Genomic DNA, 20,164 nt, shown 5'->3' with positions numbered 1-20,164 from the left:
AAACCCGGGCCGGGGGGCATCTCTTGAGCATCACGAGACACTGAGAAGACATCTGAAAAACAGAAATCCCAACCTATATTTCAGCACGTTAATAAAATAGCACAGAAGAAAATGGAGGAACTCAGTCAGCACAAGGGATAGGAAGGAAATTGAGCCGCAGCAAGATTCTAGGCAAACGGGTCATGTCAAAACACAACACCTCCTTTAAAAGCTAGAGGGACTGGAACACTTGAAAACGGTATTAAGACTAACCGATACCGTTTTGAACAGATTCTTCGCGTAACACTGAACGCTCTGGCTGGTGCTGGAAAACGTCTCATCCCTTCCTTACGGCACCGCTGCGGGGAGATAACCCCGTGAGGCTGCGGGGCAAAGTTGTACCGTAACCGGAACCTCCGCTTACAGATCCGCCGCAGCAGCTACAGCCCTCGCCCTGCCGCCGCACGTCTTGCTGCCTGGCTCAATGAAGCCTGAAGCGAAGCGTCAAACTTGAAAGAGTAACGTAAAAAATTAAGAATAAATCTCAGTAATTCACTTTGTGCTGAGAAGGCAGGCGCATGTTTACACACATCCAATACAAGCGTCTAGGCTCTAAAAGCTTTCCATTTTCCTTCTGCGCTCATTCAACTCACACAGCCGTTCACGCGCACCATTCCATTATCTATCTCCCAAATACACAGCAGCAACGTGACTAGGGGGTTTTGGTGTGTTACGGAGTCGGGAGGGACGTCCGCCCAGCTGCCCTGCCCAAGAGATGCTGCTGAACTGCCAGGGAAACATGCATCGAAAGCGAGACTGAAATAAAATACTTAAGAGCGCTCCCTCAAAATATCAGTGGAAAAAAAAACCCAAAACTTTCAGTTGCCTCACATTTTAAATGTTTCCAACAAATACCCAAGTGTTTAAATATACCTAATAAATCATAAACTACATGTGTTTGGCAGTTATTGCTGTAACAATGCAAGTCAGTTTGTAGATCATACAATGTTAGCTTTTTTAAAGTTTCACTTATGACAGAAAAAAAATCAGTGAGTTGAGAGATCCCCGATATGGTTTTACTTTTGGGTGTGTGGGGGTGCGTGTGGGTGTGGTGTTTGTGAAATCCCCAGTGTCGCAATACATGGGGCTACCAAGAAGGACCGGCAGATATGCTAATGCGTTTGGCTGTACTGAACCATGTGGAGGAACACCATTTAATGATATCTCAGTTGTTACAACTGAGAACCCAAACACTACCAATGCCATCAACGTTTGGAATATGTGCTGTGCTTAGATCTCTGCAAGGAAGTTGATTTTTTATCTTTAAAAAAAAAAAATTAAAGTCTTGTGCTGATGAATTCTACTGCCAAAGACATAATCTCTGAAGATCCACTCTAATGGTAAGTTCATAGAATGCAACTCTGTTGAATAAGAGATATCTCGATTTTTCAATATCTCTTTCTAATCAAAGTCAAATTTACACACTGGGGCTTTTAGATGGCTCAGGTTATGAATCATTTCACAACACAAAACACATCAGCTACTACCAGGATATTCCTGCAGTTGCCAGGTTCCTCTTAGGCATCTGAAAAAACCCACAGTGCCAGGAATAAGTATCACATGGGTAAACACAGAGCTCTTCCACAAAACCCCCTCCTCAAAAAGGACAGGGTCCGCTCGCCTGTTCCGCACAGATTCCAGCGTCACACACTGCAGCCGTCATCACTTGCGCACAGACATACCAAAAGACGGAAAACTACCGTCGCGCTTGCAAGAAATCAGCAGCACCTTCCTCCTCCTTTCTGTGACCCGGCTCACCACAAATGCTCATCCAAATCCAAAGGCAGCCAGCACAGAACCTGCAAAACCGAACAGAAATGCTACAACGGAATTGTCATGTAAAACCTTGTTATAAACAACAGCCTGTCCCAAAACCACCTCACCTTCTCACACCTCTCATCGGCATGCGGTGTCTCCCCTCCGAAGCCTCCACGGAGCACCTACAAAAACCCAAGTGCAAGACACATGCTGAGACACTGCAGAAGTCTAAGGTTACCCACACCAATCTCCATCTCACATGCCTTTACCTCAACACCTTGGCGCCCAGCCTCCATCAGCTCAGCTTGCTGCCTTGGGGATTGCATACCAACTCTAAGACCCAAACAACATGGGTTGCTCATAACTTCACCAGCAAAGCAACACCTCAAAATGCCCCGCTACTTCAGCCCACCCATCGCTGCTCACCTTGCTCGACTCATCTCCAGTGCCCAGATCCCACTTGGCTCATCACATGGCACCCTCAAATAAAAAAACCATAATGGAGACATAAAGCCATCAGTCACACACAAATGCTCATCCAGTTTCAAAGGCAGCCAGCACAGAACCTGCAAAAGCAAAGAGAAACACTTCAGCTGAGCTGCCCTTAAACACCTTGCTATTAAACAACAGCCTGGCCCACAACCGCTGCACATCCTCCAACCTCTCATCGCCATGCGGCACCACCCCTTCAAGTCTGTTGCGGCACCTGCAAAAAAACCCAAGCAAAAAGGAACATGCTGTCATAGTCCAAATGTCACAGGCCTTGACCCCAACACATTTACGGCCAGCCTCCGTCAGTTCAGCTTGCTGCCTTGAGGTTCGCATACCAGCTCTAAGACCCAAACAACATGGGTTGCTCATAACATCACCAGCAATACCACACCTGAGAAATAACCCCTACTCCAGCCCACCAAGCACCAGTCACCTTGCCTGACACCTCCAGGGCCCAGATCACACTCGGCTCATCACTAAGTGAACTCAAACCAAAAAAAAAGTAAAACCCATAAGGGAGTCACATCTTCCCTCTAGTACCACGCACAGACTCGCCTTCTTACAGCGCTCCCCTGGGCTCTCCTCCATGGCCCTGCATGACATTTACACCTGGAAAAATAATCTTACTGAACAAGTCACCTGGATGCACAGCAACAGCTTAACCATTCCACAGGTCTTGCTTCCACGTAGGAATACCATCTAGAGCCCAACTACTGCACGCCGTTAAAGGAAATACCTTCAATCAAATGTTAAGCCCCACGCATGTACAAGCTTGAACAGCTGTGATACGCCCTCTGCTCAGCTAGCACTCTAGCTGCCTCTCCCAGACAGCTACGGTCATCCCCTCGGACCCACAAAACGCCCCAGAAACTACCGTCCTCGCCCGCTGCCAACGGCCACTCGCTCCAACGAGGGTTGTACGGGCGTTGCCAAAACAGTCTATGCATATTAACATTAACCATATACTCTCACTGCTATTCTTTCCCTAACCACCCGGAGCAGCTTCGACAGAGACATGCACAGACCAACACTGCAAACAAACACTACAAATCATGTGTCCCAGAGACCTCAGAAAACATTCACCAAGACGACTGACTCCTGGCCTGGAGACGCCATCAGGCGAGACTATCGATAGGGCCGTGAAGAAGAATCTACAGCATCCACAGAGAAGTTGCACATAAACACATGTGAGTAAACAGCAAGTCCAAAACTGGGAAGACGGACGGATGCATGACAAGCCAGGCTTAAAGACATAAGAACTTTAAGATGCGGAGAGGAAGTCACACAAAAGGGCTCCAGGTAAACGAACTCCTCCTGAGCAGCAATGCTGAGGCGACCTTAGTCACCACTGCAAAAAGATGAACTTTTAATATTAGAGACACAGAAGACAGATCTGTGCATTAGACAAATAATGCAAGCAAGGAAGCTCTCAGCATTATGCTGATGAGCCAAGGCTAGCAAAACCCTCATTGTTGCTAGCAAAGTGCCCGGTGTGCAGAGGGAACAATAGAGACATCAACTCCTGAGTAAGGTATGGTAAGGGACACAGAAGACAAACTACAAAACCACACTATAACGCAAACTAAGCCTGAAACTGCCCTGCCCAGCAGACACTCGTGTTTTGCGGAAAGGATGGCATGCCCTCTCTCAGCCCTAACGTGTCCCATCTCTGATCAGTCTGCTACACTGATTTTAAAAACCCCTGCCTGCCCCACCTACACTTCCCCCAACTATCTGGCCACCCTCAGAAAGACAGCATTAGTCCCTCAACTTCCCTTTCAAAATCCTGGGGCTCAAAAGCCGTCCTTTAAAAAGGCCACACAGGCTACGTAGGATGGTGATGCAATCACCCGGATCCTCTTCATCATCTGCAAACATGGGCTGCCATCAGACAGCGTCACACCAGTCAACGCTGGCCTCTTCCATGGTGGCACCCTCTTTGGAAGTGCTGTGAAGTTCCAGTCACTCCCACGCTAATACAGCTGGATGTTGCGGCTGCCGCCACCTATGGCGCCTAGAAAATCAGAGAGGCAAAGCGACTCTTGTGCCTAGAAGCGGCCACCCACTCAAAAACAATTCCACACCTCAAAAATAACCGCTGCTGTGGTTTGCTGTTCATTGCTCACCTTGCCCGACGAGCTCGGGGCAGACATCCCACTTCACTTATGATTTTGTTAGTCACTTTACACCTTCAGAACAGAACATTAACTAGTCATAGGTGCTCACAGCAACGCGATCCCTCCATAGTCACGTGCCAACCTACCTTCTCACGATGCTCTGATCCCCTCCTGCCTTCTGTGTCCGGCTCCCTACTGTACATCTGCAGCAACAAAGAAACAAAGTCAATGGGATGCTGACAAACACCCTAACGAACAGCAAGCCTTCACCATTTGACTTCCCCACTCCACTAACCTGGCAAATCCATGCTTTGCACTCCGATCTGTGATGCCGAGTCACTGGCATCAGTGAGTTCAAAAAGACGACACACAATAATACCCATAAGAAGTATACACCCTACCCTCTTTCGCCTACCCTGACAGCCATATCCCAGAGTCATCCTTTTCCCCAAGCACTTCCACATGGCTCCCCTCACCTCCCGAGCCGTGCCTCCCGGGTCAGCGTCCACATCAGGTGCCTGCTTGTATGCTCGGAATACTTGTATCTGATGAGTCAGGAAACGTAACCTTTGATCCCAGGCGAACCTCAGGAAAAATACACAGAGGCACAAAGATGTATCCTGCTTTCCAAAAGTGAGAGTCCATCAGGAAAAACAGACTAAAAAATCCCTTTGACTAACTCACTCGGCAACACAGAGACCCCAAAACCACTAAACCCAAATGACTAACTGTACTCCTCCATCACAACCCATGATACCCTCTGCTTGTCTTCCCTGTTGTGCATTGCTCAACTGTCCTGCTTAGCCTAGACCTATTACTTAAACAGCAAGAATAAGTCAAACCTACCACCGAGACACACAAATGCAGTGACTACCAGGTGACTCAAGTATAGGCACAGACTCCTAGGCCAAATGCCAAAACAGATATTGGAAACAAATGATGGTGGCTGGTGCAATTACAGACTCTTCCTCCTTGGAAAAGAGTTCCTAAATGTCTCCATGAACTGCAGCACAGAGAACCCCTCAGTACACAGCATGCTTGAATGACAGCATGGACACACATGGGACAGGAGACTGGACTGCCAGCAGGTGCATGCATACAAAATCCTATTACCTAACACTGCGCTATCAAGTCTTAAGCCCAAACTGCATATTAGTTACAGAAGACCCATGTGCAGATACTGAATATCACGTGATGGTCACAAAACCTCAAGGACACCCCTCAGACCTAAACGCTTAATGAGAGACACTTCTTGCCAAAATACAAGCTCGATGAGGAAAGGCCAAAGGTGACGCTGACCAAGCAAGGAAAGCATCAACACAGAAGTACCCATTCCTTCAGATGGTGGGACTGTTCTGCCAGGTCGGTCCAACCTGAGCACCTTTTTCTAATGCCTGTCCAGCGGTGTCTGTGAACTCTCTCGCAGCCTCCCACGTAATAGACAGCTCCCATGTCTGGGACCATGTTTTGCATGCCCCAGCCCCTCCCTGTCCCCGCAATGAAAATGAAACAACAAATAAGGAGTATACTTCATCTCCTCACCTGCGAAAGAAGCTTCCTTCCTCTGGTAACGGTTGATGCCGATATCCTCGTGCCGTTCCTCAAAAGCAGGCTGGCCCTTGGGTACCCATACTGCCAAAGGAAAACTATTATACTCTTATAATGTGCTCCATCATCCTCTCATTCATCAAGGAATCAAAAGAAAGCTGCCATCCCGATTGCTACATAACAGAAGTTTGTGACAGGAGATGGCTGAAACTATCCCCGTAAATGGAAAACTCTTCTATCACCCTGCCTTGCTTTTTGGCAACAGCACCTGCCGTCAGGGAGCACCAAAGCCCTTCAAGAGTCACTAGGAAAATCAGATACAACTATTTCAAGATATCTGGCAAGTAAGCTATTGCCTACAAACACACACACCCAACCTATCCCCAAAGTAGTCAAATAGCTGGCTTCCTCCCACACAGAACTCACGTCTTCAACAAGGATACCAAACAGAACAACATTTACATTAAACAGAATAAAATCCTTACCCTCTGACACACTCTGAAAGGGATTAGTGTACCCACAAAATATATACTCATGCTATCGCCCTACGCATCACACTTCCTCAGGGTCACCCCTGCAAAGACAGGACGAAGCCTGACGCTACCTCTGTGGATGCCCTGGCACTCTGCTCCCCTCTCTGCCCCTCCTCTCATGGGAAAATGCTGGTGGAGGTATCGGGGGCGGGGCGGGGGAACCCACAGGGACCTGGATGTCAGAAGACGACTGGACTTTACCTGCAGGAATAAACAAAAGAAATCCTGCCAAAAAAAGTTCTAACCCAGACCCCAGAAAATATCAAAAGGTAAAAAGCTCAAAAAGACAGGACATTGTACAACGCAGCAACCGAGACTGCCCGAGAGACGAAGCCACAAGTACAAGAAGTCCGCCACAAAAGCGGCTCCAAACCCCTGAGCCTGATTACCTACAAAGCCCCTTAGGGAATTACTTTGGCAGTTGGCCAATGGAAAAACCACAACGGCGTGTCACGGTGACCGAGAGATCTAAAATGAACACCTTATGACCACAGAAACCAGTGCTGAACACACAATCGATAAACAAGAACAAGAGAACATAATCGCCATCACTGATACTGGAGCAAACCTCATCAGACGCTTAAGGAAAAAGGCAAAAAGGGAATCACAGAAAAAGCTTGCACACCTGGGATTGCAATAAGAGACAGACCCCTGTCCGGACATTGTTGTTATGAGCACAAGTAATACACATCCCCTTCTCCAAGAGGTTCCAGGGAAGATGGTGGCACAGGTCTGCACTGGAAACAAGGGACTAGTCAATGCCTTTAAGTAACAATGACTGTGACACCCGGAGGGACTGAGAAGGGCTGGATGCAAAAATTAAGTCAGGGAACGGAGTATGTAAACGCATGGAGGAGCAGAGACCTCAGAGTCCCAGAACATACATTTTGATGTACCTTAATGTACCTAATGCAACCTGAGATTAAACTTTTCTGACATTCAGCCCTGCATGTTTTGATGCGGAGGCCCAGTTTACACCACGTCTCTCATGACTTTGTCCTGACCTCACGTCGGCTGCGGAGAGTCTAAAACAGAACAATCCTCACCTAAACACACATCCCACAGCAAAACCCACCTAATGAAGGCTGATGAACCCACCACCCTTTCCCAGCCATTCCCCAGTCCCAAAACTTTATAAACCCCTTCTCTCCTCCTGAACAGTCAGGGAAGGAACCCACCCCTTCCCAACAGCTCCCGCCCTGCATTTGTACCCCCGAACCCCCTCTGTCAGCCACTCCTCGGGAGCTGCTCTTCCAAACAGTGCCCTGTGTGCTTTGAGCACCTCCTATCTCTCAGGCTCCGTGCTCTCTACAGGCCCGCAAAATAAGTGAAGTCCTGATGCTTATAACCTACGAGGGGCCTGCACAGGGTGCAAAGGTTCTCAGGACAACAGGGTACCCTGCGGGAGATCGGGAAAGGCGACGACCGTTCCACACCCTCAGAGACACTGTCTTATGTCCCTGCTGCTTTCCCAAGAAATGCTAAAACTCCATATACAGATGCCTACATCATACTCACTCTAACCCTTGATAGATCTTACCACCGGTCCCATTAAGAGATGATGTCAACAATTTGCACAGTATGCAGCAAAACTGGTGAAAGAAAATTAAGGTTCCATCTTTAGTAAAGTCAGGAATTCCAGGAAAACTAAATGTACTTAGAACAAAACAAAACAAAACCAAACAAAAAAAGAAACAAACAAATTAAAAAACCCAACAAAACACCATACTATTTACCCGTCTCACCACCCCTAAACACCCAATACAAAACTTACTGACCTGAGAAAAAAAAGCTGCACACAAGTGTACAACTGCTCCTGAAGCCCATACCTCAAACAGAGCTCTTCTACTACATCTATTGCATCAGCGACATGACTGGGTAGAGAATTACACTTCATTTTTCTAGGGCCTAGATAGAAAAAGATAGACATTGTACTAAGCTACGTAGGAAAGCATCTCATTAAATGCATTAAAAGTATTATTACCAAAAATTCTCAAAAATAGCTCTGGTTGCAAAGTAAATTATTTACTGTAAGTCACCAACAACTGGAGTCACCTCGACAGTCTCTTCATCTGACTCCCTTAACAGAACTAGATCAGTCTCAAAAGCAAGAAAACATGAAAAAAAGGTGGAAATGTGTCATAAGCTGTATGCAGCAGCTGAATTAACGTCGAAGGAGCCCCTGCCTGCCAGCAGCGTATCTTCTGCTGCCTTCCAGAGGGCCCGTGGCTTTTGCTGGGCTTTGCCACGCGCGCAAGGGGCCCCTCCCCGGGGTTGTGCCGCACTTTCCTGATGCCATCCAGAGGGAACTAGACAAGCTTGAGAAGTGGGCCTGTGTGAACCTCCTGAGGCTCAACAAGTTCAAGCACAGCGGGGTCCTGCAGCTGGGTCAGGGCAACCCCCGCATGGCCAGCAGGTCGAGGCAGGTGATTCAGCCCCTCTACTCTGCTCTGGCGAGACCCCACCTGGAGTGCTGCGTCCAGCTCTGGGGTCCAAGAACTGAAAAGACATGGACCTGTTGGTGGTCCAGAGGGCCGCAACAATGATCAGAGGGGTGGAACAGCTCTCCTGTGAGGAAAGGCTTCCTACGGCTTCCTCTCTAAACCCCTCACCAACTTCACGGCCCTGCTCTGGAAACTCTCCAGTAGCTTTATATCCTTAACGTCCTGCGGCGCCCAACCCTGCCCACAGCACTCGGGGTGAGGCCGCCCAGCGCGGGGCAGAGCGGGAGAGAGACATCTTTCTAGAGGGAGATCTTAGGAAGTACCAGAAAAAAGATAACTTTGTCTCTGCCCGTGACAAACAAACTGTGCTATTCATCCTCTAATTCCCTGGACAACTTGGTTTTCCCCTGGAAACACGTGCTGCACTCAGAGCAGCACGCAGCGAGGGAAGGGGGCCTAGCTGGGCAGGACCCCAGCTACATTAGCAGCGCGAGTGCCGAGCAAAGTTCGGTGCTGCTGGGGGTCCGACGACTGCCTTTGCGAGGGGCACGTCTGGGAGCCGGGTTGAAGGGGGAGGATGTATTTCCTCATGTCACAGGGCACTGCGAGAATTTATAACCTCCCTGACGTTTCTGAGACTGACTTCTCCGGGTGATGAGTGCAACAGATAAATGCAAGAGGAAGCAAAAGATTCCCTATTCAGAGCAGGGTTTGATGTGTAGTAAACAAGCCCTGAGGCTGTACGCGGAATGATGAAGATACAAACTGCACTGAACAGTGCAGGAACATAGCACAAAACAATGTAACGTGCGGCTGTCCAGAAAAGACTGGTTAATCTGTCTGGAAATACAGGTGTGGAGCACAGAGAGTGCACCATGTCAGTGTGAAATTGGCGAGCGCTGCAGGTGCTGAGCTCCACGAGGGAGCCAGTGCAGCTGGATGGGAGGTGTGCAGAGCAGAACGGGCAGAGACTGCTCAGAGCAAACTAGCTGCAAAGTCCCGACCCAGGAGGCAGGCTCGGACCCTGGGAAGGAGAGGGGCCAGGGAGGTGGACCCACCCAGGACACCGCAGCTGCTAAGCACTTCGTTGGCAGGAGAGTACTCAGAAATGCTGCAGATTGAGGGACCGGGCACTAGGGGTTCCTCCAACCTCCCCTGGCACACCTTCCTGTCATTCCTTTCCTGGCACTCCCTATTGTTGGTCACTAGGGAGAAGATACTAGCGCCTGCCCCTCCTCTTCCCCTTGCGAAGAAGCTGTAGACTGCGATGAGATCTCCCCTTAGTCTCCTCCTCTCTAGGCTGAACAAACCAAATTACTTTAGCAACCCCTCATATGGTTTCCTCTCTAAACCCTTCACCAAATTCGTGGCCCTCCTCTGGACACTCCCTAGTACCTTTATATCCTTAACATACTGCAGTGCCCAAAGCTGCCCGCAGCACTCGGGGTGAGGCCGCCCCAGCGCGGGGCAGAGCGGGACAATCCCCTCCCTCGCCCGGCTGCGATGCAGGGCTCGATGCCCCCCATGGCACGGTGGCCCTCTGGGCTGCCAGGGCATGCTGGTGGCTCGTGTTCAACTTGCCGTCGGCCAGAACCCCCAGGTCCCTCCCTGCGGAGCTGCTCTCCAGCCCCTTATTCACCAGTCTGTATGTACAGCCAGGGCTGCCGTGCCCCAGGTGCAAAATCCAGCACTTGCCCTTGTTAAACTTCGTATGGTTGGTGGTTGCCCAGCTCTCTCATTTGTCTAGATCTCTCTGCAGGGCCTCTCTGCCCTTGGGAGTGTCAACAGCTCCTCCCAATTTTGTGTCATCAGCAACCTTCAGTATTCCTTGCAGTCCTGCATCCAAGTCATTTATGAAGACATTACAGAGTACTGGCCCTAAGACAGGCCATATTTAGACCAGATACAAGGAAGAAATTTTTTTTACAGTGAGGGTGGTGAAACACTGGAACAGGCTGCCCAGAGAGGTGGTAGGTACCCCACTCCTGGAAATGGGTGATATGAGGTTGCATGAAAGGCATGGTCACATGGCATCTCACTAGCACAGCCCTTTCCCCTACACCAGGCTCTCCTCCTCCATCATGGGATTCGCAGTAACTCAAGCTACTCTCAGCTCCCATGAGCTTTAGGTAAGAAAGTTTTGGGTCCTATTCACACAGGTGAGGTGATCAACAGGGGTCATCCCAAATAACCATCTACTAACGCTGCATGCCTGAATTCTGGAGGTCACAAGACTCACCTGTTCACTTTCCCAAACATGGGATGGCCTGGATCAGGAGGTTCAGCATGAGGGCTGCGGCACAGAAGGTGTCAGGAGGAGACACAGACGCAGGAGGAGACCATGTCTGGTAATGCCAAGGATCCTGCTCCCAAGCTCTTACAGACTCATAGTTAGGGGAGAGAAAATGCAACCGTTCCTGTTGTTACAGCAGCTAAACTAGAATCAGTCGTATTGCTGCCTCTGTCCTAAAAAAAAAAAAGCACATATTTAATTCTCCATTTGTTGAAGAGTACAAGTGATGTCCGCAGAACCCCTCCTTTCTCCCCTCATTCCAACCAAATTTTACTTCAGGTGTGCACCCATGCTCACTGTCCACATATTTTCTCCTCAGAACAATCTCCTCTGGCCTTTCAGGACCCCCCCGGATGTCACGGACATGACACCTACGTCACAACGAACCTGACTGCAGAACTTGTAGCACCACCAGGGTCTGGTCTTCCAAACAGGCTGAACTCCAGTATTCGCAGAGGCACCACAAGAAGAAAAAGAAACAAAACAAGCTCGCCAGCTACTGTGATAGAGGCGGATTGGTTTTCCACCAGAGACTAGAAGTCCTATCAATGGGAACGTACCCTGTGTTGGCAAGTGCGCAGTGCAGCATACTCATCCTCTGAAAGGTCCAGGAGGGGACTGTTGCATTACCCAAACAGGAGTGAATTTCTCTGCTCCTGCTGAATTGAAATCATGGTGTGTCCTGGTTCTGGGATGAGGTTTGAGCATTGAAGGTAACCTTCTCTTCAGGAGGTATACAAGAGGCTGGGAATGCAGAGAGATGGAGACCTGGGTCCCTGTGGAGATATGTGTGAGCACAGGTAGTCGCTAACAAACATGAAGCTGAGGGCAGGCGCTGATGAGGAAACACCAAGGAAGAAAGATGCATCAACTTGGTCAAATTGGTTTTTGCACTACACCTCAAAACCCAAAGAAACCCACTCCTCAATAGACAAGGGCCAGGAGAACAGATGGTGGCCACTGAAGGTCATGCAATTGGGAAGAAGCAGAATTGTGGGATTACATGGCCCAGTAATGGGGTCAAGCTTCCTACTACCTTGGATCTGAAGGAAGCAACCAGGCAGATGCCACTACCTAGGTCTGCCCTGGTTTAGGTTGCATCCCTCAACATATTCCAGATGTGGGAGAGGTTCACCTAACCATAGACCAGGAAGGGAAGAAAGTGTTCCTAGGAAATTATTTTTCTCATCCTAATGCAGATATCCAAAAGGGATTCTATGAACTGTCCTTCAGAAGGACCTTTCCGCACCACCCCACCAAAGGCAAATCGTACCCAGATGATTGAGGTGGCAACTGAGGAAAGGAGAAGTCCCGTTCTAGTGGGTGCTCTACTGCTTTCAACTTCTCTAGTACAGAGCAACACTAGAAGCTAAGAGGAAGCAAGCCAGCAGTTCCTATGATGACCCAGATCTGAATGGACCCTGCTAATCCAAGGACACCTCACAGAATCACAGAATGGCAGGGGTTGGCAGGGACCTCCGGAGATCATTTTGTCCAAACCCCCTGCTTGAGCAGGCACACCCAGAGCAGGGGGCACAGGACCGCATCCAGGCAGGTTTTGAACATTTCCAGGGAAGGAAGCTCCACAACCTCTCTGGGCAGCCTGTTCCAGTGCTGTCACCTTCATGGTAAAGAAGATGACTAACACCTTCTATGTTTATTCACAAGCTTCACTAGTCCAAGCAGCATGCCTGGCTCTCCAGAGCTGAGTGTACACCAGATATCTCCAACAAGCCACACCGGAACTTCTTTCTGAAGAGTATATGAAGTGTCCGGGTCAAGCACCCTTCCTGCGACCTTCAGCACTTTTCCATCACAACTAACAGCTGCAGCAGCCTGGAAAAGCCCTTCAGCAGCCCCCGCTGATGCCCATTCACCTACCAATCACAGCTGCACTCACCTGCAGCTCCCCTCTTTTCTTTCTCACTACTGATAGCAATGAGATCACGTAGGAAGTTACGTACTAATTTAGAACAGCTATGAAAGGAAAGGAAGAGTCAATGTGCTACTTAGGAAGGTGAACCTCCATGGGGATGTGGAGGTCGTTGCCAGCAAACATCATCTCTAAGTAAAAAGAGGAAAAATAAGAGCATTTGCAAAGTATTTCTATAAGGTGGAAATTCAGAATATAGACCTACTTTTTTTTTTGCTACACATTTGAAGAAAAATGACCACATTTATCAAAGGAAATATCAACAGAGGGCTCTAAACCACTGCCTAACCACCTGATTTCTACTGGAAAGCACAGTAGTTTTCTTAAGAAGGTATCAAAGATGGGACCCGTGAGCAGTATTGGGGGAACAAGTGGGTTAAAACACGTAGCTACTCAGGAGGTACCAAAAGGAATGAGAAAAGGGGAATATGATGAGAGAGGTGCCTTAGAAGGGAAGCACATGACTGTTATGTGCATCAGCTGTAGAGAGGGTGTCGTGAAAAGTCATTATCTTCCCATCTAAAGCCCTCAAGGGTGTTATAAATGTAACGGATTGGGACCTATAAAAGAACATGCATTAAAAGAAAAGAGACACCTGCCTGGAGATCATCTCTGCCGGGACTCGAACCCGGAACCTCTGGATTAGAAGTCCAGCGCGCTCGTCCATTGCGCCACAGAGACCTCACCACAAGTGCAGCATCAGTACCAGAACTGAAAAATCCCGCACCTCCTGCATCACTGGAGGGGTCTCACACCCCACTCTCACAGCATGGTGCTGAGGCACTGTGAAAAAGCAGTGTCCACACAGATCTCCCTTGCAAATCAACATCCCTAGGTATCCCCTTCTTCCACAGGGACAGGCAATCATTCCGGGTATGATCTATGTCTTACTCGGCAGCAGGGATGCAGCAAAAACCTGGATGCAGGCTTGTATCTGCGTCTCTGGCAACCTTTCCGCAGCATCTCTAGCTCAACTGAGGGCAGAGCTAAATCCTGGAGTAGAGTTAATTGCTGCATCTCCCGCAGCATCATCACAGCATCCTCACTGCAGAAGCCAAGAGAGATAAAGATGAAAGAGGATTTAGCTTACAACACTGACAATGATGAAGAAAGCTCTGTCATGATGAAAAATGCAGAAACCTGTGGTTTGAGCAAAGAAATAAAAGAAAAAGCAGCTATCATGGGTTTATTTTAAGCAAGCTGTCAATCAAGGATTTAATGTTTCTCTACGTGCATCTTCCATGGGAAAAAAATTAAGATGACATCAAAACAACACAAAATATCCTGTTACATCCACTGAGCTATTGAACAATTGATCAAACTCTGTGACACGTTGCTCTGAACAAACACATTCTGCATTTCTAAACTGCATCGTTTACTCTCAAACATGCTTTTAATTAGGGACAAATGTGAAAGGCGAGATGCAAACTGCAATACAACTTGCTTAGAAGAATGAACACTATCTGAGGCTATGAGCTTTTACCTCGGGGTCGATGTGACCTGAAGACCCAGCCTAAGCCAGGTCTTACGGACTGAGAAGACCCCATACCAATGATGAAACAACAGAAGATTTAGCCTCCAGTGGAACCAGGCGTAGGACCATGGCCAGAACTGCAACTGACTGGAATCTAGGATAAACCCCATCACCACCTGTACAAGACATTGGTGTGTACACCACTGACCACACATGTACCACCTGCACAGGACAAGCACATACTGATCCTGCATGGAACAAGTACGTACCAATTACGTGAGCAACAGTAACCAATCAGCCCACCCCTTAACACTGAAAAATGTGATTGGCCTATACAACTGTCTTGTCACATATATAAACCCTGCTTTCCTCTGTATCTGTGTCCTTCACGTGTTAGGCTGGGGCACTGCTATGTGCATAGCTACAATATAAAAGAATTAATTCCTTTGGTAATTCTATGCTAAGCATCCTTGCCTCCCACCTTGGCTGGCAAAGAACTGACTTTGACTCATATTGTGCTGTGAAGTCATATGGTGCTCATGAAAAGAGGCCCACCACTAGCGACCTCAGTGCGTCTAACGCAAAACCAGACAATTTTATTTTCCTCTTACTGATGCTCCAGGGCTTTGGAAAGGTTTACGCTTGTCTTGACAAGTAAAATTCAGTGAGAAGTGGTGGGAAAGAAGGCAGGGGTTTAACTTCTATCAGACAAAACGCTTCCCGCTGCAAGAGATACCCGATAAATTGATAAGCCTTGAAATAAATTACTCTGTGAACCAACTGTAGAGCCAGTGTAGCGCTGTAATCCCACCAGTACCTTGAGGAAACTCAAAATGTAGAAAACACCTACCTACAGCATGAACAAAGGCTGCGCTTAAAAGATGTCATATAATAAATCTTAGATGAAGCTATAAAGCACCAATATAGAAGAGAAAGGAAGAAAAAAAAAAATCTCACACAGCTCGTGGCTGCACTATGTGTGTTCCTCACGGGAGAAGACAACACCAACTCTTTCAATATGATTTTGGGAGGCTGCATCTCAAAAGCAGTGCCTATTTTGAAGTCATGAACAGTTCTGTCAGCAAGGAGAAAAACTGGAGATGAAATACGGAAGTGCACAAACCTCAGAAGAATGACCGTGGCTTTATGGGCAGCTATATCCCGGGTGTCAGAAGGCAGGTGGGTTTTGAAAGAACACCCATTCCTCCTGACTGAGCTGGACCAGGGCTTGTTGCAGCTCTGCAACCTGCCTTTCCCTTCTGACTGCCTGTGCTCTCGTATGCCTTTGGGTGACATATAGCCCAGCAGCACGCATGCCCGATTTTTACCAACCAACTAGGATTCGGCATCCGAAGGAAAGCTGGCTCCAATCAGGCCTAACCATACCAGAAACAGGAAACGTCCAGGAGTTTGAGAGGTCCAGGTAAAAATTACACATTTCTGACAGAGAAAGTACAGGGAGAACCACCCACTGCAGGGAAATGGATGTGCCACAGGCTGCTCCCCCTCAGGAGCACCCCCAGTCCCTGCTAGGAGTGCCAACAGGGCCCTCTCACCTTCTCCCTGTCCTCGTCCCAGCATACGCCCGTCCTGGCACAAGGACAGGGCTACGGGCCATACGGTACCAAATGCTCCCTGCTGAATGCTAGAAAGCAACATTGCCAGGCGTCTTTGTACCTTCAGTAGTTTGGCCAGTCTTCCCCAAGGTACTGACTGTCCCTCTGTTATCTCCGTAGGTGACATCCTTGGAAAGCAGAGGCCGGAGTGAGCAGCATAGATGCAGGTAGGTTATTTTTGGTGCTGGGGGATGCCAATACTCCCATTTATGTGAGAAGAGACGACAATTAAATTCAGTAAGCTGGGCAGCATGTTTTGAGACACAAGCAATATCCCTCTTTAGAGACAGAGAGGGAGGTGTTTACAACGTGAGGGTTCCCAGCACACAGAAGTGTGATGGGAGTGAAAAAGCTGCACAGGGTCCAAGCAAGGTGCAAACTCCACCATCCCCAGTTGCTTTCCAGCATCAAATCATTTGCTGCAGACTGGAAGAACGTGAGCCATGAGCAAGGATGCAGTGGACCGGGGTGAACCAAGATAATTTACTACCTTATAAACAGCTGGAAAAGGCCTTTTGCAAGACAAAGACTTAAGGAGTAAGTTGGCTGCTGAAGCATGTCTTACTTGAGCAGTGAGATACCACCTCATGTCAAGTTGCTCTAGGGCAGCATTGTCAGTGCTGAGAGATTCAAAAATCTCTTTGCACACCTAAATAAACAGTACTAGAAAATCCCGATCAGAGCTGGGGCTGTTCTGTGGTATCCGTGGCTAAAGGTTTTATAGTATACACAACTACCCTGTTACCTAATAAAACCTTCTCCAAGAGTCACCAAAGAGCCAGTCCCATCAAGCCCTAAGGATAATGCTTTAGAAGGTAATCGCTTGCAAGCCACAAAGCCCGTTAACTCACGTATCCACAACAGGGAAGGGTTTCCCCCAAATCCTTACAAGTTGCAAGGTATATTCTCGTCTTTTTCCTAAACTTGTAATCCCTTCTTTATTAGTTTTTTCCTTTGTTTGCCAACCACGTCAGAAACACCCAAAATGCAATCACATACCTTACACTTGATTTGACCACCACAACACATGCACCTTCAAACCCTCCAGTGCCCTTCTGAGCCTCGCTTTGCCCATGGGATCAGGCTCATCTAAAAGATGTTCATCAGCAACTCCTGCATTTTGCTCTCCCTGATAATTAACATGTCACCATGAGACACAGAGTCAGTTTCGGAAGCTTTTGCCTTCAGTGCATGGGCTGGCATTGGTGGCTGTACTGAGGCTTGCTGGGCAAGGGCACAACTCAGCAAGTGGCTGATTTATCTACAAGCTTACAGTTAAGTTACAGCACATGCTCAGCTGTCATCTTAGTATCTAAGACAAATACAAGTGTTTGATTTGCATTTTGCTGGCGTGAATCCCCACAGGAGTTATTTTTGCGTCCCAGATAAGATAGATGAAGCAAGAGGGCATGACGCTCCTGTCGGGAGGCTGAAGCACTAACCACCAGGATAAAGAGAGAGAGGAGCTGACCTTTCAGGGGAGCAGGTTGGATCCCACCCACAAAGTGGAAAATTAAAGCAGACACTGGCCCATATGAGGGCCCAAGCAAAGACACCTATGGCCCATACTTGTAACTGCTGTTGTGAAAATCACTGCAGGGCTGAGAGACAGATGCCACACAGAGAAAGCAGAGCGTAAACACAGACTAGAAGATGCCAAGGCAGTGGCAGAAAAGGAAGATCCTGGTAGAGACCCCAGATGCAACACCCTTTGCCTACAGAGCACTGACTGAAAAGCCGTGGACCGGGGCATCCCCCTTTACCCTGTTTTTTTGGATGGAGCAGAGTGAGTTGGCCGAGACCAGACACTGTAAATTAGGAGCATGACCTGGGTCTCCCTTGTCATGTCACCACCCACAGCAGCAGCGTATGGTGGTGTTGGACCTTGGAGATCCCCCGATGTGGATCTCAAGGGAAGATTCAGCAGCAAGCAGCCAGGGGATGCTTGGAACAACGGGGGTGTCCAGCATGGGTGGATTTACCCAAGAGGTTGAGAATGTGTCCTCAGCTGGGATCCTCAAAATGGCTGCAGGAAGGAGGGATGCCCCAGGTCCGTTTTCCCAGGCAGACCATGTTTCCAACTGTCCTCTATCTGGCACACCTGGAAGAGCTGAGCTCCAGCCTGGCAGCACCAGCTTTGCTGCCATCTTAGCAGGGGCTGGAGACCATACATAAGCCCCCTTGGTCATCCACACCATCAGCTCTTCAGGGACAACCAACGACAATGAGATCCGGCTGGCACCCCATCCCTACTGGCTTGACATAACTGTGGAACACCTAATTTTGGTTCTCGCTTGGGCACTGCAAATGAAGCAAACACTGTACCCAGAAATGAAGTCACCTGCAAAGCAGCAAACTGCCTGCATGGAGCTCAACAGCCCTTGGAAACGCTACCCCGCATCAACAGGTGGAGATCAAGTCAGGAACTGGGCGGGGTGGGGAAGATTTCTGGTCCCACAGCCCTACGAACAGAGGAGATGGAACCTTCCAGACCCCAGGCCTGGAAACCTCTAGCACAAAAAAAAATATATCCTCCCCTTCACTATCTTACAAGGACTTGCCAAAACTTAGTATTATGCTATTAGTGGCAATATCAACAACATACTGCTCGGGCACGTGCTTAAGCAGGGAAGATGCTGTGACCCTGGTGTTCCTCAGCCTGCAAAACAGGTGCATCACGGGGGATTCAAACTAGCAGAGGCCAGGCTGCGACATCGTGCCTTTGGAAACACTCAGAGTCTGCCAAAGAGCAGGTTAGGTGTACGCCCACCGTTACACATCAAGAAATGCCACCTTCCATTCACACACGTACGATTATAGACACGTAACTAAATTTCATATGCAAATTTCATCAAGATAGTGTTTCTAAGAAATCTCTGCCCAAGAGTTTATAGCAACAATACTTTGAAGCATCCGGAAGCCAAAACAAGTCCCTCTTTCTTTACTCTTCACAGAAAACTAGTATTAGGAATCTGTGCATGCTGCTAGCATGGTGAGACCCAAAAAGATTTTAGATGTGATGGAGTTTGATGTCTCCAGCAGGACAGAGCCATTTGTGATGAATATTTTCAGGGCAAATTTTGGGCCAAGGGACTGGAATGTCCCCTTTCTTCCAAGGAATGCCGATCCACCTAATTCTAACAAAGCATCATGTCATTTTCATTAAAAAAAAAAAATAATAGTATTTTCCCCCTAAAATTACTTACTTAGCTCTACACTGCCATCCTCCCCTTCCCGCGCGGCAGGGACGGCACCGCGCCGCGGTTACCGCGGGTGCCTGCCCGGGCCAGGGTAGGCCGGGCCCGGGTAGGCCGGGCCCAACCTGCGCGGCTCCTCCACGTGCCGCCGGTCGCCCCCGGCCCCGCCCAGAGCGCGGCGCCAGCGCGCCTCCCGCCCCGCACCCGCCGGCCGCAGCGCGGGCTCTGCCGGGCCCGCTGCTCGCCCAGGCTCCGCCGAGGCCCTTCCACTCCCAGGCTGCTTCTAATCTCGATGTTTCTGGTTTTGCCTCTTTTCTTTACCAGAAGAAAAAAAAATTAAAAAAAAAAAAAAAAGAACCCGAAACCAAAGTGCTCGCAGGCTTTGTCTGGTAACCCAGACCCTGCCTATCACTTACACTCGCCACTCAGCCTGACGGCGTCACCTCTGGGCCACCTCTGCTGCTCCCAGGTCCTGCTTTCGGCTCTTTCCCTTGCAGCGGCTCGGCACTGCTTGCTGCCCGCCTGCCCTCCGCACCCGCCCGGGGCACCGCTTTGCCGTCCCCCGGAGCAGCGCCCCCCGCCGCGGCCCCGCCAGCGCCCGCAGGCCGCAGGGCCGGGCTCCCGGCCGGGCTCCCCGCCGCAGGGCAGCCCCCGGCCTGCCGGGGGGTCTCGCCGGGCGCTGCTCCTGCGCCCCAGGGCTCGCACGAAGGCTCCCGTCGC

General features: G+C 49.2%; 1 protein-coding gene and 1 non-coding gene across 21 annotated transcripts; both read right to left on the bottom strand.

Annotated features, from left to right (window-relative positions):
* Nucleotides 1-855: 855 nt before the first annotated feature.
* Nucleotides 856-19,851, bottom strand: LOC135318250 (uncharacterized). 20 transcript variants are annotated; one of them, XM_064475417.1, is made up of 12 exons: nucleotides 11,612-19,845; nucleotides 11,171-11,397; nucleotides 8,266-8,395; nucleotides 8,028-8,079; nucleotides 7,113-7,224; nucleotides 6,559-6,688; nucleotides 5,949-6,052; nucleotides 4,883-5,026; nucleotides 4,553-4,609; nucleotides 2,224-2,363; nucleotides 1,923-1,979; nucleotides 856-1,859 (listed from the first exon to the last, which is right to left on the bottom strand). In XM_064475417.1, the coding sequence occupies exons 5-12, from the start codon at nucleotides 7,176-7,178 to the stop codon at nucleotides 1,736-1,738; spliced, it is 822 nt and encodes a 273-aa protein (XP_064331487.1). In that variant the 5' UTR covers nucleotides 7,179-7,224; nucleotides 8,028-8,079; nucleotides 8,266-8,395; nucleotides 11,171-11,397; nucleotides 11,612-19,845; the 3' UTR covers nucleotides 856-1,735. The 20 variants fall into 20 exon arrangements, 19 of the variants coding, with proteins under 19 accessions (XP_064331487.1, XP_064331488.1, XP_064331489.1 ...); XM_064475418.1 differs by having other exon boundaries at nucleotides 8,317-8,395; XM_064475419.1 differs by having other exon boundaries at nucleotides 7,113-7,219; nucleotides 8,317-8,395.
* Nucleotides 13,765-13,838, bottom strand: TRNAR-UCU (transfer RNA arginine (anticodon UCU)). Its single transcript has one exon. It is a non-coding gene; the product is annotated as a tRNA-Arg (tRNA).
* Nucleotides 19,852-20,164: the final 313 nt, after the last annotated feature.

Source organism: Phalacrocorax carbo, chromosome 28, assembly GCF_963921805.1.
Source record: "Phalacrocorax carbo chromosome 28, bPhaCar2.1, whole genome shotgun sequence".
NCBI lineage: Eukaryota > Metazoa > Chordata > Aves > Suliformes > Phalacrocoracidae > Phalacrocorax > Phalacrocorax carbo.
This window is presented reverse-complemented; position numbering and strand designations above follow the sequence as displayed.